The 23,928-nt window shown below is 31.7% G+C and overlaps 4 protein-coding genes across 10 annotated transcripts; 2 read left to right on the plus strand and 2 right to left on the minus strand.

The window, feature by feature from the left end:
- The first annotated feature begins 1,059 nt into the window (after nt 1-1,059).
- On the plus strand, nt 1,060-5,047 carry LOC111006176 (uncharacterized). Its single transcript, XM_022277945.2, has 3 exons — nt 1,060-2,199; nt 2,299-2,413; nt 4,745-5,047. Exons 1-2 carry the CDS (start codon nt 1,182-1,184, stop codon nt 2,358-2,360), a joined length of 1,080 nt encoding a protein of 359 aa, XP_022133637.1. The 5' UTR covers nt 1,060-1,181; the 3' UTR covers nt 2,361-2,413; nt 4,745-5,047.
- A 5,906-nt stretch (nt 5,048-10,953) lies between these two features.
- On the minus strand, nt 10,954-13,090 carry LOC148212097 (sugar carrier protein C-like). Its single transcript, XM_088123010.1, has 3 exons — nt 12,946-13,090; nt 11,550-12,508; nt 10,954-11,400 (listed from the first exon to the last, which is right to left on the minus strand). The coding sequence occupies exons 1-3, from the start codon at nt 13,088-13,090 to the stop codon at nt 10,954-10,956; spliced, it is 1,551 nt and encodes a 516-aa protein (XP_087979136.1).
- A 1,237-nt stretch (nt 13,091-14,327) lies between these two features.
- Nucleotides 14,328-18,407, plus strand: LOC111006248 (programmed cell death 2 C-terminal domain-containing protein). Of its 7 annotated transcripts, none has more exons than XR_015790300.1 (9): nt 14,328-14,422; nt 14,601-14,658; nt 15,141-15,242; nt 15,332-15,409; nt 15,523-15,620; nt 15,733-16,019; nt 16,987-17,231; nt 17,329-17,533; nt 17,993-18,407. XR_015790300.1 is itself a non-coding variant. In XM_022278042.2 (9 exons), exons 3-9 carry the CDS (start codon nt 15,150-15,152, stop codon nt 18,116-18,118), a joined length of 1,119 nt encoding a protein of 372 aa, XP_022133734.1. In that variant the 5' UTR covers nt 14,329-14,422; nt 14,601-14,658; nt 15,141-15,149; the 3' UTR covers nt 18,119-18,407. The 7 variants fall into 7 exon arrangements, 6 of the variants coding, with proteins under 6 accessions (XP_022133734.1, XP_022133733.1, XP_022133735.1 ...); XM_022278042.2 differs by having other exon boundaries at nt 14,329-14,422; nt 16,987-17,218; XM_022278041.2 differs by having other exon boundaries at nt 14,336-14,422; nt 15,111-15,242; nt 16,987-17,218.
- A 2,112-nt stretch (nt 18,408-20,519) lies between these two features.
- LOC111006246 (sugar carrier protein C-like) lies at nt 20,520-23,152 on the minus strand. Its single transcript, XM_022278038.2, has 3 exons — nt 22,590-23,152; nt 21,260-22,218; nt 20,520-21,110 (listed from the first exon to the last, which is right to left on the minus strand). The coding sequence occupies exons 1-3, from the start codon at nt 22,732-22,734 to the stop codon at nt 20,664-20,666; spliced, it is 1,551 nt and encodes a 516-aa protein (XP_022133730.2). The 5' UTR covers nt 22,735-23,152; the 3' UTR covers nt 20,520-20,663.
- Between the last annotated feature and the right edge of the window lie 776 nt (nt 23,153-23,928).

The following is a 23,928-nucleotide window of genomic DNA, read 5'->3' on the forward strand; positions in this document are numbered from 1 at the left end:
AAACTTTAATATCTTTCCAAAGGCAAGCACAAGGAAGAAAATTGTTCAAGAAAAGTCGGTTATTTTCTTCCAGCCAAAAATTCAAGAGAACAGCACCACCACTATTTTGTCAGAGAATGGACCTATTGAGCAACATCATGTGATATTAATACTTCATGAAAATGGAGATGTACCCTTAAAATCAAAAGCCTTTATTACAACATCTGAAAATACAGTCAATCAAAGTTGTTGCTCGACGGATCGATGAAGCTAGTTAACACACAAATTAGCTTCCTTGTGGTCGAAAGTTCAATCCTCCACCGGCCACACGCTCATTTTGTTGCAAAGAAAAAAGGTAATAAAATATGAAAATATGGCAAGTTAAAGAGGCAGCTAGCAATTACCTGATCTCTTGTTAAATTCCCTGAAAATCTAAGCCCTAGAAGGGGGAGAGAGAGGCCCCCACTCTATCTCTGAATTAAAGAGAGTTTTTTTCTTTCTTTGCAAAATTTTAAAAGATTCACATCAGTCTCCCTTTTGTGCTTTCGTACGTTGCTCCCACATTTAGTGGCAAAAACCCTCAAATCATGTGTTTCTTTTCCAATTATATACATTTCTCCATCTTCTCTGCTCTCTCCTCATTTCCTCTCCTAGAATTTGCCCTAATTACATATCTTCATCATCATCCCTTTTTCCCCCCTTAATTCCCATTTTGAAACTGTAAAAACCCAAAAGAAAGAAATTTAAATAAAGTTGGAAAACCCCTTTTGCCCCCTAAATATTCCACTTGGTTTTTGGTGCATGCTTTTCATCCCCCAAAAAAAACCCTAATTTTATAGAGAGAAGAGAGAAGCTAGGTCTTTTCAAGTCCACTAGTGGTGATGTTGGGTTTTTGAGTACATGAAAATATGCCATTTCTTCATCAAGCTTTTAATAGCCCACCATTTTATTTCCCAAAAAGAAAAAATAATAATAAATGAATGAATGAATAAAGTGAACAAATTTGTAAAGAGAGGACTATATTGGGTGGAGGAGCTCTTTGAAAGGAAAGGCAGCTGCTCTTGCAGGTGCTCAGTTGGTTTAATTACACAAGCTTCTTGAGAGAAAAAAAAAAAGAAAAGAAAAAAGAAAAAGAAAACAAAGAGAGAGCTAAAGTTACCCCCAAAAGTACTATTGATTCATATTACAAACCACACAAAAATATGTTTTCTTCCACCAACAATCTCCACCTTTTCCCTCTTCAACAGTACTTCCCTTCCTCCTCCTCCTCCTCCTACCACCACCACCTTGTTCCTCCTCCGCCTCCTCCGACACTGCCACACCATCATCCCGAGGCGAACCCGGGCGACGTTTTCCTCCCCCACGACCCGCTCGGGGGCGCTCCATTGTTCCTCCAAGCCCCTGAAGAAGGTGGGAGGATGAAGAATGAGCAGCAAGAAGTGGTGGTAATGTCACAAAATGGGCATCAGCAGCAGTGTTTCAGCAGCACCACCAAAAAATCCACAGTGAAGAAGGATCGGCACAGCAAGATTTACACAGCTCAGGGCCTGAGGGACAGGAGGGTGAGATTGTCCATAGAGATTTCTAGAAAGTTCTTTGATCTTCAAGACATGTTGGGTTATGACAAGGCCAGCAAAACCCTAGATTGGCTCCTCACAAAGTCAAGAAAAGCCATCAAAGAGCTCACCAAGAAAAATGGGGCTGCTGCTCTTGTCCCTAAAAACAGCAACTTGTTCAATAATTTTGAAGAATGTGAGGTTATTTCCAATGATGAGGCAGAGAAATTCATGGGCTCATCAAAATCTTCCCCTAAGAAAAATTTGGTTGGATTTCACGATGTTGTGGCTAAGGAATCTAGGGCAAAGGCAAGGGCAAGGGCTAGGGAAAGGACTAAGGAGAAAATCATGAACAAATCCCAGCCCTTGCCTGAGATTTTGAGCCACCAATTCCGACCGTCGCCTCCGCCTCCACCGCCGCCCGCAACAGCGGAGCAGGAAAACAACAACATCATTGGGATCATGTGGAAGCCATCTCCTATCACTACTTCTAATTACCAGAAGAATTTGGTGATCTCCAAAGGAGATGCTGCTGCTTATTACAACAATTGCAACAACTTCTATTTTCCTTCTAATTTGCCTCCAAATTGGGACATCAATGTTGACTCCTTTGCCAGAGCACAATCTGGGTTTTGTTCTATTGCCAACATAGATTCTTTTCCAGGTATTTTTTTTTTCTAAACCAAATTTCTGAAAAAGAAAAAAAAAAAGATTCAATTTTGAAGAATTTTGGGTCACCCCTTTGAGAGCTGAAATTTTGCAGAATTTCAAGTGTGTGCTAAGCCTTGGGATAATGCCTGCAGCAACAACCAACACCTGCACTAACAGTTTACATATCCATGGTGATGGTCTGCGGATTCAAATCCCACTTTATATATGTAAGATCTAGTAAATTTTTCAATTTAATCAGCTTCCTAAAGTTTCTCAGTCCCAGTTCTTTCAAGATTTATTTCTAGTTTCGTAATGAGAAAAAAATATACGAATGACAACTTTTGAAATGAGTAGTGATTTAGATCATAGCGGAATTTGAAAGTAAAAAAAAAAAAAAACATGTTAATTAATTAAGGGATCGTAAAACCTAGGATATGGGTTTGATTACTGGGCATCAAGCTAGGAGGGGAGTGAGGATATATCTTAGGAAAACGAGGAAGAATATTTAGAGAGAAGAAAAATGTTAATTAAGGTAGTTTTTTTAGTACAACAAATAGAGGTGAATTCGAGCTCACGACCTTCTAGTCAATATAGATGTCTCAATCCGTTGAGCTAATTAATTAATTAGAGGAGTTATAAGTTAATTAATTTCTCAGTAACCAGAGTGGTGAGATATCAGCCTTTTGCATTTATATTAGTTTCTCTTTTTTTCCTCTCTTAGTAAAAATAGTTTCTTTAGGAACATCATGAGTTTTCCTTAATAAAATAAAAAGATAAACTTGTTAGTTGATAGATTTTTTAACTCTTTAACAACACTTTCAGAATTTCTTAATTTCTAAATTTCTAAATTTTGACCTAAAAGAGTAATTGTTAGACAGAGGAAATTTTGGGAGTGGAAAAAACAAGAAGGGATCAGATGAGAAAAACAACAAATTAAACATAAATTGCTAGAAGTGCATTATATATATAATTAAATATTAAATTGATTATTTTAATCCTTTTGAATTAGTTAAATCATTTCATACACCTTCTATAAATATAGATATAAAAGTGCCTTTCTTGGAAATTATTGAAACAGAGTTCCAACATAACTTCATACAAAGAGAATTAAATTATAATTCATTGAGTGGAGAAATGTAATTAAGACATTAAGTTTGTTTAAAAATATTCCATGAACCTTTAATAAACACCTTCAACAAACATGAAGTCAAGTAATTATTTCAAAATCATTCAATTTCTAAGATTGAAGATGCTAACGAAGTCAAATTATAAAAAGTAGAACTATTCACAAACTCTAATTAAATCAAGCAAACCCTTCAGTTTATGAGGTCATAGTAGATTTTTGCTTTGATACTATATTTGATGTTGAATTAATAAGACCATAAGTAATCAAGATTTCAGGCTAAACACTTTATAGTATTCTCTAAAACATACATCTCTATGTGTGTTATTTGCATAAAATTACTAACTAAACATTTTATAGATGAAAGAGCTGCCTTTATGTGATTTTAATAATACCTCTCCTACAAAATAAAATCCTTTAGGATAAGGTAAATATAAAAACTTTGCTTATCAAATGTATAGAGTATATATTAAATGACGAAAACTTACACCGTAGCGACCGAATGCCCGAGCGAAGAAGTTGGATAGAGGTCAGCTTCAATCTTGTCCCAATTTGCTGTTCTCTTCTCGGATCCAAAGTTGTAGGATTGAAATCAAATGAGTTAGTGTAAAAAAATCATTCAAATGATCATGTTGAATATTGAAGGCTTTTGGAACTTAATTAGCATTAGATTAAGTATAGAAAAACTTAAGTTTTAATCTATGCAGGATCTTTACTTCTCTTTTTACTACTGTTCCTGCCTTCTAAAGTCAGAAATAAGAGAGAATTAGGAAATTATTTTTCTTATTTCTAGTTGGTAAATGAATCTTTTTGATTTTTGATTTTAATTATTATTCATTCTCATTAAATTGGTTAAACAATACCAAAATACCCTTTTCAAGTACAACTACTGTGTGATCACTTCTATATTTAAAATTTAGAGAAAAGAAATAGCTAGTAAAGAATATTTTATTTCTAGTTCTTAAAAAGCTAAGAAACAAGAAAAATAAAAACACAAGAAACACATAAACTTTACTAAACCCTAAATAACTCAAGCTTTTAGGACATATTATGGTAACAGTTTACAGTTTGGAAACAGGAAAAGGGCAAGAAAAAACAAATAAAACAAGAAGAAAATAACATATTCAGAAGCTTACTACCAAGCAAAAGTAACACAATCTATGTCTAAAACTTGATTATAATCTGCCATAAACAAAAGCTACTCTAATATTATTGTGATATACTTTCTGTTCATATCATATGAAGGGTGATTTTCAAACCTAGATCTCTCTCCATATAAACATATAAAGTTTTTTTCAGTCGATTTCTGACATGAATCGATTAATGCAAAAGAACGCTCAAAATGAAAGAACGCTTCAAAAATGTTACAAAATAGTTTATTGCTTTTTAATAACTGTGTGATTTAACTAAGTATTGATAATGATATGCCATGCAGCCAACATGAGTGTTTTGAACTCAAGCTTTGGAGCAGTGAAGGGAATTTGCTGCCACAGAAAATGGATGATTTTGTGCTGTTTGGTTGCTAGGGAAAAAAACTGCATGGAGTTAGTTCATTATATGAACTATATTATAAATGGAAGCATTTGGGAGATTGAAATATTTTGTGACAATGTTGCATTTAATCAATTTTAAGGACATCATCTCTATGATATCTTTTAAGTCTTTGTTATCTCTCTCCCTTTTTTTTCTTTCTTTTGATGTAATTAAATGAAGCAAAGGAGTTTGGAATGGAACACTGATTATTTAAACCTAATATCTCTTTCGAGTTATGGAAGTCGGTACGGTTGATTTAAGGTTCGTTGTGTGTGGCATAAATTTGACGAAAAAAATGAACAAAATGAAAATTTTGATTAAGTATTACCACATATACAATACCTAATTTATCTGTTTTAGCTAATCAGATGTGCTTTAAATTTTTGGGAAAGAAAAAAAAAGAACCCTATCAGTTTCAAGAATTTAAGAATTCTTCAATTATATAAATATCATAAAGGGAAAAAAAAACATTAGAGCTAGTAGTACCAAAAGACAATGTCAAAATAAGTACTTATTGACTATGTTCATCGAAATCATTATTAGATTTAAAAGTTTTAACCATAAGATTAGAATAATTTTAACTCATAATATATAATTCACGATCAAGATATACTTTTTGTTTTCTGTCAAAATCACGGTTTTGAAAGTTCCAAATTTGGACTTGAATATGATCATGTGCCATTGTTCAAGCTGGGTATGAAATATGATGTGTATTTGCTTCCTATTTTTGAACATGTGACAATTGGATGCCAAATTTGTTGGATTTTTTCTAGTACAACAAAGATCATAAATAGACAAATCCAAGGTAATATACGTACTATGTGGGTCCTATGTTTTTTATCTAGTACAACCTTGTATTTGCTTTCTTTTTTTCCCTTGTCTTATACATTGATCTCATCAAAACAATTCATGTATTTGTTTTTTCTAGCTTCCTTTTCCCCCTTCACTTTTTACCCTCTTCCTCTTCTAAGGAATTCTTGATTTGGGTTTCTCTTAAAATTAATTATTAAACATTTTCAAAATTTTCATATAATTAACTTCTTCATTTAGAAAATGTAGAAATAGAGAAAGAAAAAGAATATCACTCTTACGAAACGCAAGAGGGAATGAAGCCGCTAATAATTTAGCAGTTCATGCAAAGGAGATAAAAATCTAGATCGAAGAGTACTCAATACGGGTAGAAAGAGTTATTCATATCGATCTTTTCAATTTGGGTTGATTTTCCTTCCTTCTTAATTTTCTTTGTACTGAAAAAAACAAACTTCTTCATTTAATTTAATTTAATTATTATTTTTTTGTTTTTGAAGTTAGTCTCTTGCAGAAAGATGAATTTATGAAGAAAAAGAAATTGTGTCTATTCTATGAAGTAATTGAACTTGGTGAAAAACAAGTGATTTAGAGCGATCAATTTTTTTTTCTTTTTACAGGTTATGCAAAGCTATTAATCAAATTATTTAGAGTCTAATTTTAGTTCAATTAATCTTCTTTAAGAAATCAAATAATTTTTATCTAAACGTTCAAAAAAAAAAACTAAAGCATCATACAAAACCCTAAGTTAACATTAAAAAGAAAAAAAAAAGTAGAACAAAAATTCAAAGTCACATTACTAAAAACAAAAAACTTTAAATCGATTCGATTTTACTTTTGTTAGAAGCGGAATCTCTCAATAATAAATAAATGGATATTTTTTTTAGTACAACACATGAGAGTGAGGATTGGAACACACAACCTCTTGATCGATGATACATGTCTTACCCAATTGAGTTATAGGTTCATATTGGCTAAATAAATTGGCAAAATGAGATTTAATTTCTAGGTTTTTTGTTTTTTGGGTATGGTTTTAAATTTCAAATCCTTCTAGGGTTTAGAAGAGTTCTTATCCAAAACCTACCTTTCCTAACATTTAATGAAAAGTTTCTGTTAAATATCTTATCAAAGTTTGTATTTTTTTTTTTTTTTTGGAAAGGAAAATGTAGGAATCAGAGAGATGTTACTTCATAGCAAGTCTAAAGGAGAGAGAAGGAAATTTTGAGTAAAAAAATGATTGTGTAATATGCAAATGCAGGCCTAAGTTCTGTAGGAGAGGTTTAGATATAATTGTAGTCATTGGTGCCTATATAACATAAAACCTAGAGACAGAGCATTAATAAACTAGATCCTTTTTCCAATACATTGTCACCTCCAATTTAAATTTTATGTTCAATCCATTAAATGGTCTGGTTACCTAACTAATTATAGCCACTAATTCTTAAAACTCACACAAATTGTTTAATATAGGAGAGAATTTGAATTTCTAAAATTTAAAAGAAAGAGGACCTAGATTGAGTTATATTCATGTTAGCATAACTTTTATATTAAATATATAGGAGACAAATTAAAAGAAAAATAAATAAATATATATATATATATTTGTTATAAAGGCAACAGTTTCTTTTTTAAGTAACTACATTAAATGTATTTTTCTAAAAAATAACATATATTGCTAGATTTTGAAAGACGCAGATTTAAAATATTCATGGTGGACTAAAGTCATATTTTCTCCTCCATTCTACTTAGAAATGTCCATTTTCTTGAGATAGAGCCCTGCAGAACCCGCCCTAAACAAGACGAGGATGGAGGAAGTTTTTTCCTATTTTTCGTGCTGTCTCACTTTTATGTATATATACACAAAAAAATTATATTATTTCCCTCCCTCTATATGGGTGGTTAGAGAAGAGCTTGAAAAAATAAACGGGAAAATTTCTTCTGGATAAAATTTCCACCCAGATCATCAAAAAAATTTGTAGAAAATTTTGGAGTGAGGGCATCAACACTCCTAATTCTATTTATTATTATTTTTTTAAGAAAATACAATGGGTAGTAATAATTTCCTAGTGGGTTTGGTTAAAAAGGAAAAAAAAAAGTTAAAAAAGAAAGAAACCCACTTCTCAGTTCTCCTTTCCCTTTTTTCGGGATGTGTGTGGATTCAATAGGGAAACTAGAGAAAAAGATTGGGTAATTAATTACTTTGAAGTTTTTTATTAATAAAAAAGGTTTCTTTAACTATAAAACTATTAGACAATAATTACGTGGGTTTTTGTTAACCCATAACATTCTGTTGCTCTTCTCAAAAAAAAAAAAAAAATCTTTAATTAACCATATTATATTAAAATTCAGAGTGGAAAAGATGTTTCTTAGATTAAACTAATTTCTCTGTCAAGAAAAAATAATAATTATTTTATCTACTAAATTATACTTAAAATTAACGGAAGAGAGAAAGATTTTGTATTTGTTTATGTATTTGTCACGTCACTTTATACTTACGCTGGTAAATATATTACATGCATGCATATATTATATTTAGATACACATGTGTATATGAAACAGGAAATTAAAGGGGAAGAAGCAATAACATTGATTAATCTGAAAAATAATCTAAAGTACTGTTCATACCTTGTGTGGGTGGAGAAGACAGAAGTTGTTGGGAGCTTTTGATCAGCTGTTCCATCCAAAATCCCTTAAAATTAACACAAAAATACAGAACAAAAATGAAAAAAAAAACAGTTCATATAATCAAAGAGTTGCACGCAATATTGAAGAAAAATTAAATTAAAGCTCATGATCATCTTCAATAACAGAAGAAATTACCAGAGAGAGAGAGAGAGAGAGAGAAGAGTTTGCTAAGAAAATGGCAATAAGTTTGTCTCTCAATTTGTTGTAAAGTGGTGAATTTAGAAGGAAGAAGACGGAGAGAGAATCAGACAAACAGTGCCACTGACAAAAATTGTACGAAATCTATGGACTAAAAAAACATTAAATATTTAACTAAATCACTTTTTTATTTATATATTTTTTCAGACTATTAGTCTAGTTCTATGTATAATATAATACCCACAGAAAATCTTCACATCTTCTCTTTATTTATCTTTTTAAATAAATACAAATAAAAATGTAGGGGAAGTAGAGGAAGAGAGGAAGAAGATAAGTTTTTGTTTGAAAGTAATATATATTATATTATATAGTTTTGTAGGATTGCTGTTCATCCTATCTTTATTAATAAACAAATTAAACCTTTTTTTTCCTTTCTTCTTTTTCCTGTTTTTCTGCTCAAGTTTACAACCTGGCCCCTCTCAATTGCTTCATTAGGCCCTCCCCTCTAGCTCTTTTTACATGTACAATCTTGGAACTTTTTACTTGTTTTTTATGTGTTTTAACTTATGTTATGTTTTGAATAGGTGTGTTTTATGTAGTTAGTCTATGAATTTCAAAAGATTTTGGTAATGTCTAGCAGTGCATGCAAGATTTTTTTTTTTTTTTTAAGAAAGACATGACATCATTCATTCGAAGAAGTATGTGAGAAGCAGACACAGAAGAGATTAGATAAAGATACTTCAGTTAAAAGAGATGGAAGGAATGTCTTAATTACAAAAAAAAAAAAAAATCGATTTGAATGATCAGGAGAAAGCAGCGACCAAATTGCATCTACTCATTCTCTTGAGGTCGGAGCTTCAAATTCTGGTACCCTCAATTTGTTGTACTAAAAAAAAGAGACTAAATGTGTCAACTTTATCACTATTAAGTGTATAAAGTAACACTGAGATGATTTTGAAAGTTTGAGTAGTAAAGTACCCAGTGTTGATTTGAGATGAAATCCTGGCCATCTTTTTTTTCTTGACACAATAACCATTGGAAAATGCAGTCGGAAAATGGCCCATAAATCTAGAGATATCACCTTGGGCATATGCCCGAAACTAAAAAATGTCGCAAAAACTATCTTTTAAGATAAATGATCTATGTCACTAAAATAGTTGTGCTGACGAAAACATTTTCACCGAGGAAAATAGTAATAGTGTTACTTATATTTCACGATATAGTCTACTTTTTCCAACGAAATATAATCTCTCTCGATGGTGTTACAAAGCGAGATGAGAGAAAAAAGCGTGGACATAATTTATAAACCTCAAATTCTTTGTAGTGTTGGTAGGGTGTGAAATGGCTCAATAATAATTTGAGATGCAAAAATGGATAAGATTAGTATTGTTAATTAGCTAAATTATTTTCTATTTGCTTTACTCATGCTTTTTTTCTTTTTTTATTTCTCTCTCATTTTTTGGATTGGTCTCATGGTCCATAAATTGATTCAAAATGATCTGTTTTAACCCTAACTCCATAGTCCTATTCTAATCTAAAAGAATCAGTCTCAACAGAAGGCCCTGCCTCTATTTCTTCTTTTTCTGTTTCTTTTTTTAGGTGAAGGGAATAATATATTTTTGGCTCTCTTACTTTGTACTTTTTGTTGATTTTATATTTTATGCCACTACCAAAAAAAAAAAAAGTATTACTTTTCGTTAGAGATATTTGTCAATTACCGCTGAACAAGGCTCGCTTTGACGTATATTATTTATGTTAAAATAGGTAAAGATTCAATTTAAATTCTATTTTAATACCAGTATGTCCTAAAACTTTATTAGTTTTATGGTATATTTAATTTTTTTAAATACCTTTCTACAATTCTATGATTTGATTATTAATTGTACATCTAATATATTTAATAATTGAAATTGCTGATGTTAATTATTTGTTGGTTTCTCTCGAATGATAGGAACCAGCAAGGTAACTCAAAAAAATATATATATGGCTCCCCGAAAAAAAAAAATATATATATTTATTTATTTATTTATTTATTATTTTAGCTTAAACACCCTGGGTTGGCCCGTTGGTCAAAGAGACCAAGAAAATTTTAAAAGAATTTCGATGGAATGGGTCCAAACTCGACCCCCTATCTAAGATTTATTATCTTATATATTTTCGAAGGGCAGGCGGGTTATAAATTTTTTTTAAATATTTTATAGTCTCTCTAAGCAATTTTAAAAACATGCCAAACACATTTTTAGTTTTTAGATCTCTCTCTCAAAGTGTTGGCCTCGACATTGTATTGGAAACATTGAACATGGAAATGAAATTTTATTCCATAACCTCAAATAAAGTGGACTCCATGCCAAAACTATTAAATGAAAGAGTAAATTTCTGAAAATGACCAAAAAAATGAAAATAAAAGAGCTAGCCTATTAATGTTAGTGGAAGTCAAAATAAAATTAATGTTAGTAATTATAGGGCTATGACTTCCAAATCCTAAATTTGAAGACGAATTTTAGCAAGTTGTTGAGGCACATATCTACTCCAAAACCAATGTTGTCTCCAGACGCACGACATTTCTTCAATGGGGATGCCCTTTGTCTCCGGTAAGAACAAGTAGATAAATATGGTCATCACGGCCACAAAGAAAGCAAAGAAGAAGAACAACCCAAATTTCATATGGCAAAGCATGGTGAGGAAGATTTGGGCAATCAAAAAGGTAAAGAACATGTTCACCGACACCGTCACACTTTGAGCAGCCGATCGAATTTCAAGTGGGAAGATTTCGCTTGGAACCAACCATCCCAAAGGTCCCCAAGACCATGCAAAGGCTTGAACATATATGCAAATGAACAACACCACAACTCCAGCATACCACTTGGGTAAATAAGCAACCTCACCAAAAACACCAAATTTCCAAGCAATGAACACAGCAACCAAAACCTATAAATGATGTCATGTTTATTAGAACTAAATCGATAGGGAGATAAAAAAATTTTGAAGAACTATTATTGGTCAATCATATTTTTTGTTCAATTTTGTTTAAACAAAATAATTAATAAAGCAGTTTGAAATAGTAAAATTCTAATTACCTGAAAAACGAACATGATGGTTCCACCGAGTAAGAAAAGAATCCTTCTTCCCCACTTATCAGTACCATACAAAGACACAAAAGTTGCCAAAACATTGATACCACCCGTAATGATAGAGGAAAGAAGAGAAGCGTTGTCTCCAAATCCAATAGTCTTGAAAAGCACCGGAGCATAAAACATGACCACATTGATCCCTGTCAATTGCTGAAAAAATGGGATTAAAATTGACATCACCAATTGTGGTCTATTTTGCCTCTCCCTCAAATTCCTCCATGGATGTGTCACTGCTTTAGCAGCAATACTTGCTACCACAATGTCTTGAAATTCAGCATCTACTTCATTTAAAGATACACCACGAATGCGTTGGAGCATGGCCCTTGCCTTCTCGATTTCGCCTCTTTCCAACATTGATGTTGGAGTATCAGGAAGAAACAAAGCTGAGATTGTGATGAACAATGCAGGCACTGCTGCACCACCTAAACTCACACGCCACCCCCATCCTCCATGAATCTTAGCAGTGTCATAGTTGACAAAATTAGCCACTAGAATACCAATAGTAATCGATAGTTGGAAAACAACATTGAGAGCGCCTCGGTATTTAGAAGGAGCCATTTCCGAGACATAAAGTGGAATAGACTGAATTGAGAATCCAATGCCAATGCCCAAACAAATACGACCAATAATTAGCATTGCAATATTCTGAGCAGCAGCATTAACGGCAGCACCGACCAAGAACACAAAGCCACCGAGAAGCATAGACTTTTTACGACCAAAGGTTTTGGTGACCCAAGATGCTACAAAAGAAGCCAAAAGTGCAGCCAAATAAAGAGAAGAAGTAAACATTGTGAGGGCAAGACTATCAAACTTGCAGTACTGATTGGTAGTTGTGTCCGAGACTTCTTTTTGATAAACAGATGGAAAAAATCTTTGTAGAAATGGAGCCATAGACGTGATGCCACCTAATAATCCAAAAACAAAATAAAATAATAATGGAGTCAGTGAAAATTGTAGGGATAAATAAGATAAAATATTTTCAAGTCGGATACACCAAAAAAAAAAAAACATAGATCGATTTAATACCGGGTTTTAGAAAAACAAATTTAGAACATAAATCTTATTCTTTCGTTTTTTTACCGCTGTATATTGTTTAATTTCTTTTGAGATATTATCAAACTTTTCATCGATTTTAATAATCACATTTGTTTTTCCTAACAAATTCATCGAAGTGACTTTTAGTATTGAATTAAATTATCTAATATATTTTAAAAAAAACTTTTTATATTTCACTTATCATACACCTATTAAAACTATAATATTTTAGAAACGAACATTTCATTTGTCTATACCTTAAACTGGTTTTTACGGCATAAACTTTATCAAACGGTTCTTTAATTACCTGAGATACCAATATCATAACCAAAAATGAGTCCGCCCATGGCAGCAACAATGCAGGTTATCAACACATAAGAAGTGAGTTCTCCAGGATAGTTCTTGATTGGACCACCTTGATTACCATTCAGTTCGAAACCACCACCGGCCATCTTAAAAATTGAAGAGAGGAATTAGTAAATATGGATAAAGATTTGAAGAGAATAGAAGAGTGAGATTAGATTGCAGTAAGTGAAAAAACAAAGAGCCGAATGAGGGAATATATAGGCAACTATTTCCTGAGATAATTAGGAATCAGTTTCCTACTTAATTACTAAAATTCGTGCGTGGGTGGAAGATTAGATAATTAAGTCATAATTCTAAAATAAAAATAGTATTTGTTTGTAAATGCCTCTATAATATTTGCTTATGAGATAATTCAGCTTTTGTTGGTAGAATAGCAAGTTTCATATTAATTTAAGTTTTTATTAGTACAAATTTTAAATTTAAGTTTTTTTTGGAGAGAAACTATTAATTTAAGTTTTAGCACACAAATCATTTTAATACCATAAGTTCTATTGTTCTAAATTCTCCGTTCAATTCCCAAAATCAAACTCAGAAAATTAAATTGAGATTTTCGTTAAAAAAAAAAGAGTAAGACGTGTGAAATGTGAATTTGAATTTGAAAGGTAAAAAGATATAGATTCACATCATTGAGCTTCAAACCATAATAGACATTTTCAAATTAAAAAAAAAACCTATTAAACATAAAAGGGTACTTGCATGTATGTATGTATATATATATATATTTTTCAATATATTAAAAATCAATGCTAAATCTAACAACAATATTATAAAGTTTGTAAATGTAGAAAGAAAAAATTTAACCAAAATTCATTAAAAATATATATATATTAAAATGACATTGAAACATATAGGATTGATATATATAAAGGTAATAATATTTAAATAGACACTTTAAAAAATTTTAAAAATTGCTACTTTTGTAAAATATTATCGTGTTACCATATTTGATAATGTAAATTACATCCATTAAAATTTCTCAACATTTCTCAACATAAATTAAAAAGTTGGGATTTTATTAGAGGTTAAACTTGTAATTTAGTTTAATTTTATTTATTTAATTTTAGCAAAGGTGGGTAAAGTTGGGAACCTTCCATCTTAAAAATTACTTGCATTGACCCTAATATATTGCATACAGTGCCAGACTAAAATTATCTTTTTATTGTCAAAATTACTTTTCTTTAAAATATGATACGATAAATGGATAAAATTAATTTTAAAAAAATTTAAAATCATTTTGAAGTGATTTTTCGAAGTATTAGAATTAGAGAATTATAATTAAATTACTTTCACAAAATTAATTATAATTTATCTTTTTTCCAAAATAGTCCTTCTAAATTATACCGTCACTCCCAAATATGCCGCTGAAATAAATAACGGCAGTAGACTACCGTGCCGGAGACCGAACTAATAAGAAACAGGTACCGGAATATCCATCTCACCGCCCTTTTTCTGCTCCGCCGATCAACTCCACTTGTTTTCTTTGTTCATTTTTGTTGCAAATTCGTTTTCTCTTTATGATTGTGAAAGTATGAACAGCCGCTTTTAATCGGAAGAGAAGTTTGCCCTAATATGTTCATTATTGCACTCTTATCACAGCCGGAACCAGAGAATTTCCTCTATCATTTGCTCAGTTTCCGCCACCAAACTCAGTAAGGTACACTGTATTGGTTGAACTTAATAAGTATTTTCATCATGGTTGATGAATTGTGATATTTAGATTGGTTGATTGTTATTGTGAATTGTTGACTAATTTTCTTATTTTGTATGAAATATAGCCCAAGAGTAAACAAAAGTACAAAACAGTGGTAAACTATAATTTTTGTTGTTTAATATTATCAATTGGCTAAGAACCCAGACAACTAAGTTTGTGTATTCTCTGCTGCACTTTACTATGTATGAATGATTTCTTAGTGTCCTACACCTCATTTTGCTGAGCTTTGGCAACACCTTTTTGCCGTGATGAACACATGCTCTGACTCTGATCTCGAGCGATGAGAAGTGCAATTCTGATTATTGTTTTTGCTTTTATTCTTCCCTTCAATTAAGAGATGAGACAGTGTATATTAGATGAGGTATATACTAACAGTCTATTTCAAATACTTACAGAATTACATTACATTACTGATTATTTAGCAGAAGGAAGTGATGAGTGGAGTCATTCTAGGCTTGCCAGGTTCCTGGGCTGATGATAACCGTGAACCTTCTGATCACTATACTACTAAAGTTGGCGGGCTTCCTGTAAGTTGCTGCTGTAGGTGATAACCTTCCGTGTATGTATGTTTTGTTGATGGTAGTTGCAAGCTACATTTAACTTTTGCTTCAAACAGGACTTTCCTTTCCAAAATGTCAACCCCACTCTGCTAGACTGTTCTCAGTGTGGAAATAAACTATGCCTTATTTTACAGGTTATTTGATTTTGGAACTTATACTTTTCCTCTTCTGTTTCTGATTTTATTTTCTTCCATTCTAGTTCGAATTTGTAATTAGGTATATTTAAGATAGGTGTGTTTCCTTGAAGGTTTATGCTCCAGTTTCAATAGAAAGGACAGGGATAGATGAGCGCCTCCTCCTTATTTTTGGTTGTCTAACTCCAGAATGTGGGAACAGTAAACTCGGGTCAGTGTTATCCCCCTCCTCCCCCCAAAATCATCTCATTGACTGAAATGAAGAGGAGTTATATAGCTCTAGCATTGTTCTTTGACTTTCCTCTCATCTTTGGGCTGTGCAGTTGGCGAGCTCTTCGTGTTCAAAAACCATGCAACCAGGAGTTCTCCAAAGTTTCTCAAGAAATTAGCCCTTTGACGACATCAACTTCAGCTACAAATACCAACTGGTGGGAGCAATTGGATGAAGAAATAGATGAAGAAATGGATTTGGAGGAGCTATCAAGAGCATTTTCAGGGGCTGCAACCGAAGTTTCTCATGCCAAGAAAATTCCTAGTAGATCAGATTCAAAGATTATCACAAAAAGTTTAACCTGGAGCCCAACAAGAGTGGTTGACCTGAAAACACCAGGTATGGCACCTTGACATTAAGAAAACTCTACAAACTTCAGTGCTAAAGTTTCTTTTTGTTGGTTGTAAAACCTATATTATTGCAAGCATAAACTTCCCCGAGACTAATGCAACTGAATTATCTTTTGGTAGTAAATTTCATGTTTGATTTTTGTCCCTGGATACTTCTTAGCTACGTGCACTATGTATTTTTTTAAAATGTATAGAAAACAAGAAATATCTTTAATTCGTAATCTTAAGAGGTACAAGAAAGGGATAAGATCCCACGAGGCCAAGGTTACGAAACCTGAAAAGATATTTAGCATAGATTTCAGGAAAACACTCCATCTTTTTACTTCCCAAACTCTAAAGTCATATCTAGAACTTGCAGCAACGCCTTATACAGATGGGTGGTCCATTTGGAAATTAAGTTACCTCTATCATGAAGATCTCTCATGAAGCTTTAAGTTCCAATCGTTACCATCCTCCTTCCAGAATTCAGCAATGCTTTCACGTTTTTAATTATTTGTGTAGGATATTGAACTGATTATGCAGAGGATATTCAGATATGATATCCATGAGTCCTTCCACACTGACTTCCAGAAATTCCTGCACTTGCATGTAAAAGATCAGGGGCCTCTTGAAGATGATTGAGAGATATCAGTGGACTAACCAAAAAGGAGCCATTCCATATAAGCTTTTGATTACACTATGCTATTGATATATAGTGTGTTTCTAACTTTCTATAGGTTAGCACATCCAGTTAGCTAACAGCAAGGCTTTCGGCCTTTATATTGTCAATTCTCAAACCTCCAAATAGACAGGTTTAAATAGTAAAATAAGAACATGGTTTGCCAATTAATAAGTTATCTGAAAATCTGCACTGTCATCTACTTTCTTATTTGTCTATGTATTTGTTTTGATGGTGTGTTTAGAAAATTTTGTGTCATAATGTTATATCATATAAGTATTCATTGGTCTGTTTGCAGTGCTACCATGCTTTTACATCTATACTGAAGAAGAACCATCTTCTAAGGATATTTCTTTATGTTCCAATTATGCATCACTTTCCATAAAGGAGAATCAAAGTGATGCCGAGGACTCCATACAAGAAGAAACGTGGTCAGAAGAAGTTTATGAATATGATAAGGCTCTGACTGCTGATAGGACTTACCTAAAGTTCAAGAAAAAACTGGATGCATATCCAGAACAATGTTTCAGGTATTGTGTTGAGGTAATTTCGTTGTACATTTGAGCAGCCCATTATTAACATTATAAGGTTGATTGGTTCCAACAATATGAACTTAGCATTTGTGCTGCGCCATTTTCAGATACTCGTATGGTGGGAAGCCAATTTTGGGAAGAGCAGAGGATGGAGAAGCTGGGAAGTGCAGGGCATGTGGTGGATCAAGGCACTTTGAAATGCAGCTAATGCCCCCACTGCTATATTTTCTGCAGGAAGAAGCTGATGAACGTCAAAAACAGTTGCTGGAGACCTGGAACTGGATGACGCTTTTGGTATATACTTGTTCTGAAGTGAGTTCTCTTCTCCCTTTTGCTACTCCAGATTAGGCAGAGGAAGTAATATCTTCTTTTGGCGATGCATTTATGCTCATTCACACACACCCCCACACTTCTTAAAAAAGAAAACTTATCTTGCTCTAAGATGAATTTGATTTTTAACCACAAGGAGTTGGCCTAGCGGTCACCAATGAAAAAGTGAAGACTTAGGATTTTAGAATTCTACAAGAGTTCTTGACATCCAAATGTAATAGGGGAAAGCTTGAGTTGTAAGATTAGTTGAGGTATGTGCTAAAATAAAATCCACCAATTAGTGGATGGTCTGTTGAAAATCTCATTATCGCTAATTATTAATTTGTCATTCTGGTCATGGAAGACTGTATAATTATATAATTTATATTCAACCATGCTATTTTCTGATATTATTATTGTTAATTAACTATATTCTCCTTCCTGTTGTCTGTCCTTTCTTAGAACTGTTCAAAATCTTCTGAGAAATCAGATGATGGGGACTGGATGATTACAGAGGAATCCGTTTTTGTGCAATTTGAGAAGCCCTTAAATGGGTCGGCAGGAGTTGGCTTCTTTTCCACAACTTGAATATGAGTTTAATTTCGGGAAGAAAAAGGTGAGTTATTCACTTCAAGGGAAATTTTTTAGGGCTTGTAATTTGATGTAGTATTCGTCATGGTTTCAAAAGTCTAGTTGACGTCTCAAATGGCTCGACATCTTCATTGGAGGAAACTTCGTTTTTCCATCCATATCGACGATATATTGGTAATTTCTCGAGATCGATGAAATATCGCTAATGTTGATTATCAATGGCCCAATTATTTAACTCGTAAAAGGCCAGATTTAGGAAATCTAGATTTGGTCACATTATCTGATTGATTGTTGATTGATGAGTAGAAATTTCATAATTCTATATGCTTTCTTCACAAATATGAAAAACATTTTATTTTGAACTGTTTATTAATGGAAGAATGATATTGTTTAGAGCGTAAAATATTTACTGGCGCAACTTTTGTACCTAGCACCTAAAATTTACTTGAGAATCTGAATATTATACTTAATTTGTAAAATAATTTTTTTATTATTCATCAGCTTATTTTTATTAATCAAGTTAAATATATACTATACTTCAAATTAATATGAATCAAATCTTAAATGGTAACATACAAGCAAAAGGATTATTCGTAACAAGATTCTGATAAGATCCCATGGGGCAAGAATTTTCAGTAACAAAAGCTAATAGAAAAAATCATTTCTGGAAAGAAGTTTCCAAGGTTAATGGTATTTAGAAACTAATTCTATTCTAAGATTTTTTTTAATCTATAAAACTAACTTGTTTTCAATGTTCTAATGAAGTTTAAAAATGTGAGGGTAAAAATTATGATTGAATCATAAGCAATCAGTAGCTCAAATTATACTATCCATTTGATTTATCAACCTCGTTGATATTTAATGACTTAAAATAACTAATATCAGAAACTGAGCATAACTTAAATTATTCAAAAGATAGAAAAAATCTAAATTTTATTTTAAAAAGATGTTTTTCAAGAGTATTTTATTTAAGGACAATGCTTGCTTGAGGGCAACAAAAATCTCCTACCTCATCTTTAAGTTTTTTTGGTGTGTTTTATGATGGAGGGAGAGAGAGAATTCTTTTAAAAATAATAATTATTATTATTATAAAAAATATAGTGGTGGGTTCTAACACAATCAATAGAAAAGTATTATTCTTTAATTTATTATGCGAATGATAAAATGTATAAGGTTAAAATAACATCTTGTTCCTATACTTTATGGCTCGTTTCATTTTAGTTCATTTTAGTTAATTTACTTTCAAAATTTATCTCAAATCTAATCAATTATTGATGTCACCAAAGATTAAGTGATAGAAATTAAATAGAATAACTCTCAAATAACAGTACCTAAATGATATGACCACTAAAATAGATTGATGTTGAGAGAGTTCCAATCATATGATATAGGTCGGAAACAAAATATGCAACTTTTTTTTTGTTTTTGAAAGACAAAATATGCAACTTTGACCCCAAAAGGGAGAAAATTACGAATGCCAACGTTCTTCTAACATGCTCAATTTTTAATTGATGTCGTCAAACTATTAGGATATTAAATTTTTGTCACACATCAACATTTCTATCAAAATTTTTATATATGTTGAATTAAATATCGTCATAAATGGTAAATTGACATTTTTATGGTATCGCAAAACAAAACAAAAATATATATATAAAATATAAAAAATATCAAATAAAGTATTACTAAGTCATAATATTAATATTAATAATTTTAACAAAGCTTGAAATATTCCTCTAACAATCTGTTGAACTCTGTCGTATTAAGTTTAAAATTTTGAAAAATAGCATAAATTAGAGAGCAACTAAAAGTCTTTTTTTGTAACATTTAAAAAAAACAAAAAAAAATAATGATATTTTTTTTAATACATATTATATTTATTTTATGTCGTATAGTTTTTCTTTTAATATTTTATATTTAATAAGTATCTAAAATTTAAATTTTATATTTAATCGCGTATTTTAAAGTTAACAATGACGGAGACTACGGCCAAGTCGGTGGTATTCCACTTGTCTGAGTTCGTCTGAATTCAAAACTCAATTGAGCCTTTTTTTTATACTTTTTTTTTTTTGTCTTTTATACTTTATTTTGTCCTTATAAATTAAATCAATCCATCAAATTCAATCTATTTAATTTATTTATTTATTCAATTTGCGTAAGATTGTAACCATTTTAATTTTTTTTAATTGATTTCGGTTAATTCAAACTTTCTGTTCATGTTAGTTTTAGTTTTTTCTTCAAGAAAAGTATTTTGATTTAATTAATTATTCGGCAATTCCTCTTTTTAAGAATTAAGACATTGGGTAAGAAAAACACCATAAATGTATTATGACATTGACAATATAATAGAGAAACCAGAAATTTTATTCCATAACTTCAAAATAAAAAGAATCCCTACCAAAACTACTAAATACAAGAGTTAATTTCTGGAAATAACAAAAAAAAAAAATGAAATTAAAAGGGCTAGCATATTGAACATAAGTGTAAGTGTGAAAATCAAAAGAAAATTAATGTAACCTACTAAGGTTGTGATTTTCAAATCCTAAATTTGAGGACGAACTTTAGCAAGTTGTTGAGGCACATATCTACTCCAAAACCAATGTTGTCTCCAAACGCAAGACATTTCTTCAATGGGGATGCCCTTTGTCTCCGGTAAGAACAAGTAGATAAATATGGTCATCACGGCCACAAAGAAAGCAAAGAAGAAGAACAACCCAAATTTCATATGGCAAAGCATGGTGAGGAAGATTTGGGCAATCAAAAAGGTAAAGAACATGTTCACCGACACCGTCACACTTTGAGCAGCCGATCGAATTTCAAGTGGGAAGATTTCGCTTGGAACCAACCATCCCAAAGGTCCCCAAGACCATGCAAAGGCTTGAACATATATGCAAATGAACAACACCACAACTCCAGCATACCACTTGGGTAAATAAGCAACCTCACCAGAAACACCAAATTTCCAAGCAATGAAAACAGCCACCAAAACCTATAAATGATGTCATGTTTATTAGAACTAAATCGATCGGGAGATAAAAAAATTTTGAAGAACTATTATTGGTCAATCATATTTTTTGTTCAATTTTGTTTAAACAAAATAATTAATAAAGCAGTTTGAAATAGTAAAATTCTAATTACCTGAAAAACGAACATGATGGTTCCACCGAGTAAGAAAAGAATCCTTCTTCCCCACTTATCAGTACCATACAAAGACACAAAAGTTGCCAAAACATTGATACCACCCGTAATGACAGAGGAAAGAAGAGAAGCGTTGTCTCCAAATCCAATAGTCTTGAAAAGCACCGGAGCATAAAACATGACCACATTGATCCCTGTCAATTGCTGAAAAAATGGGATTAAAATTGACATCACCAATTGTGGTCTATTTTGCCTCTCCCTCAAATTCCTCCATGGATGTGTCACTGCTTTAGCAGCAATACTTGCTACCACAATGTCTTGAAATTCAGCATCTACTTCATTTAAAGATACACCACGAATGCGTTGGAGCATGGCCCTTGCCTTCTCGATTTCGCCTCTTTCCAACATTGATGTTGGAGTATCAGGAAGAAACAAAGCTGAGATTGTGATGAACAATGCAGGCACTGCTGCACCACCTAAACTCACACGCCACCCCCATCCTCCATGAATCTTAGCAGTGCCATAGTTGACAAAATTAGCCACTAGAATACCAATAGTAATCGATAGTTGGAAAACAACATTGAGAGCGCCTCGGTATTTAGAAGGAGCCATTTCCGAGACATAAAGTGGAATAGACTGAATTGAGAATCCAATGCCAATGCCCAAACAAATACGACCAATAATTAGCATTGCAATATTCTGAGCAGCAGCATTAACGGCAGCACCGACCAAGAACACAAAGCCACCGAGAAGCATAGACTTTTTACGACCAAAGGTTTTGGTGACCCAAGATGCTACAAAAGAAGCCAAAAGTGCAGCCAAATAAAGAGAAGAAGTGAACATGGTGAGGGCAAGACTGTCAAACTTGCAGTACTGATTGGTAGAATTATCCAAAGCTTCTTTCTCATAAACAGATGGGAAAAATGTCTGAAGAAACGAAGTCATAGACGTGACGCCACCTAGTCACAAAAATAAAATAAGAATGAGTGAAAATCATAGGAAAAAAAAAGATGTGCTGAATGGGATATTATAAGTTTAGCCAAAAAAAAAAAAAGACGTAAACACAGACTGGCGGGTTTTCTTCTACATTTTCTAAGAAATAAATTTTATTCTTTCTTTTCTTTTTTAGTATATTATCAAATTCGATTCAATTTTAATAATTACCGTATTTATTTTTCATAACAAATTTATCAAAATTATTTTAATGTTGAGTTAATTTATCTAATATATTTTAAAAGCCTTTTAAGTGTCATAGATTTCTAGTCCTTAGAAACGAACATCTCACTTGTCCATATCTGTGTTTTTCCTACATAAACAATCATTTGATTACCTGAGATACCAATGTCGTAACCAAATATGAGTCCGCCCATAGCAGCAACAATGCAGGTTATCAACACATAAGAAGTGAGTTCTCCAGGATAGTTCTTGATTGAACCGCCTTGATTACCACTAAGCTCAAAACCACCGACGGCCATCTTAACTAGGCTCGGACCCAATAATCGAAGCGAAGAAATAGCAATATGGACGAAAACTTAGAAAAGAAGAGAAGATCAGATTGAGGAATGTGAAAAAATAAGAGCAGAATGTGAGAATATATTGGCAAATATTTCCCAACCTAATTAGGAATGGGTTTCCTGCTCAATAACCGAATTCCTGTATAAATAATGAGATAATTAAAGTGATAATTCAAAAAATATAACATTTTTTTTTAAAACTATATAACAGTATTTGTTTGTGGTACAATATTGAGTCATGTAAGTAAATATTCATTTTTAAATATAGTTTACAATTTTATAATAATAGCGTGATTTCAATTAAATAAATTCAAATGTAATATAACTTTCGACAATGAGATATTTTGATGTAATGAAAAGTGGTAGAAGTTTTTAATATATATTAAATTTAGGTTATCGATAAAAAAAATTAAAACAAAAATAGAATTTTCTTACAATAAGATATTTGCTTAAAAATAATTAAGTCCGTACAATTCAATTTTTCGTGTAACTTAAGTTTTAAGTCAATTGAAGTTTTAGAAGAACAAAAATGATATTTCATAGTTTCATAAAGGAAAATGAAAAGATAATTTTTATTCATGAACTTTGTAAATGTATCCATTTTTATCTAAACTTTCAATTTTATTAAATTACACCATAAACGTCGATAAATGTTGCAATTTTTCCTCTAAATTTTTTAAACTATTACTATTTTTACTCCTTGTTAAGTTTTCGTGAAAAAAAATATCATATATATATCAAATAAATTATTAAAAAACATTTATTTGGTATAAAATGATAAAATTCAAAAAAAAATCGACATTAGAATGATGGTTTTTTTTCTCTTTTGTTAGAATTGGTATGTTTTGGCAAAGTTTTTTAATTGATGGTCAACTTTGTACATGAATTAGACTTAATTTTGTATAATGCTTTATTTACATTAAATTAGTAAGTTTTTGAAGTTTTTTACATTATTTTTTTGTTAAAATTAGTGGGTTAATTAGCGAAAATTGAATATAGGATAAAAATGACAACACATATCTAAGTTTAAAATTGACGAAATTAAAAATTTAAGGTTTGTCAAATTCAGAGATAAAAAAATATCTTTTCCATACGCATACACAAAAAAGTAAGATGGTGCCTCATATTTTCAACACACTACCAATTAAAATATCT

The sequence above is a fragment of the Momordica charantia genome (assembly GCF_013281855.1).
Source record: "Momordica charantia cultivar OHB3-1 chromosome 4 unlocalized genomic scaffold, Mcharantia_2.0 BLBB01000004.1, whole genome shotgun sequence".
NCBI classification, from domain to species: domain Eukaryota; kingdom Viridiplantae; phylum Streptophyta; class Magnoliopsida; order Cucurbitales; family Cucurbitaceae; genus Momordica; species Momordica charantia.

Coding starts and splice junctions, on each gene's coding strand:
- LOC111006248 (XM_022278042.2), top strand. CDS start 15,150: ATGAGTGGAGTCATTCTAGGCTTGCCAGGTTCCTGGGCTGATGATAAC. Junction 15,621..15,732: donor TGTGGGAACAGTAAACTCGG/GTCAGTGTTATC, acceptor TGGGCTGTGCAG/TTGGCGAGCTCTTCGTGTTC. Junction 17,534..17,992: donor TGGTATATACTTGTTCTGAA/GTGAGTTCTCTT, acceptor GTCCTTTCTTAG/AACTGTTCAAAATCTTCTGA.
- LOC111006246 (XM_022278038.2), bottom strand. CDS start 22,734: ATGGCCGTCGGTGGTTTTGAGCTTAGTGGTAATCAAGGCGGTTCAATC. Junction 22,219..22,589: donor TTACGACATTGGTATCTCAG/GTAATCAAATGA, acceptor TTTTGTGACTAG/GTGGCGTCACGTCTATGACT. Junction 21,111..21,259: donor CCATCATGTTCGTTTTTCAG/GTAATTAGAATT, acceptor CATCATTTATAG/GTTTTGGTGGCTGTTTTCAT.
- LOC148212097 (XM_088123010.1), bottom strand. CDS start 13,090: ATGGCCGGTGGTGGTTTCGAACTGAATGGTAATCAAGGTGGTCCAATC. Junction 12,509..12,945: donor TTATGATATTGGTATCTCAG/GTAATTAAAGAA, acceptor TTGGATTATTAG/GTGGCATCACGTCTATGGCT. Junction 11,401..11,549: donor CCATCATGTTCGTTTTTCAG/GTAATTAGAATT, acceptor CATCATTTATAG/GTTTTGGTTGCTGTGTTCAT.
- LOC111006176 (XM_022277945.2), top strand. CDS start 1,182: ATGTTTTCTTCCACCAACAATCTCCACCTTTTCCCTCTTCAACAGTAC. Junction 2,200..2,298: donor CAACATAGATTCTTTTCCAG/GTATTTTTTTTT, acceptor GAAATTTTGCAG/AATTTCAAGTGTGTGCTAAG.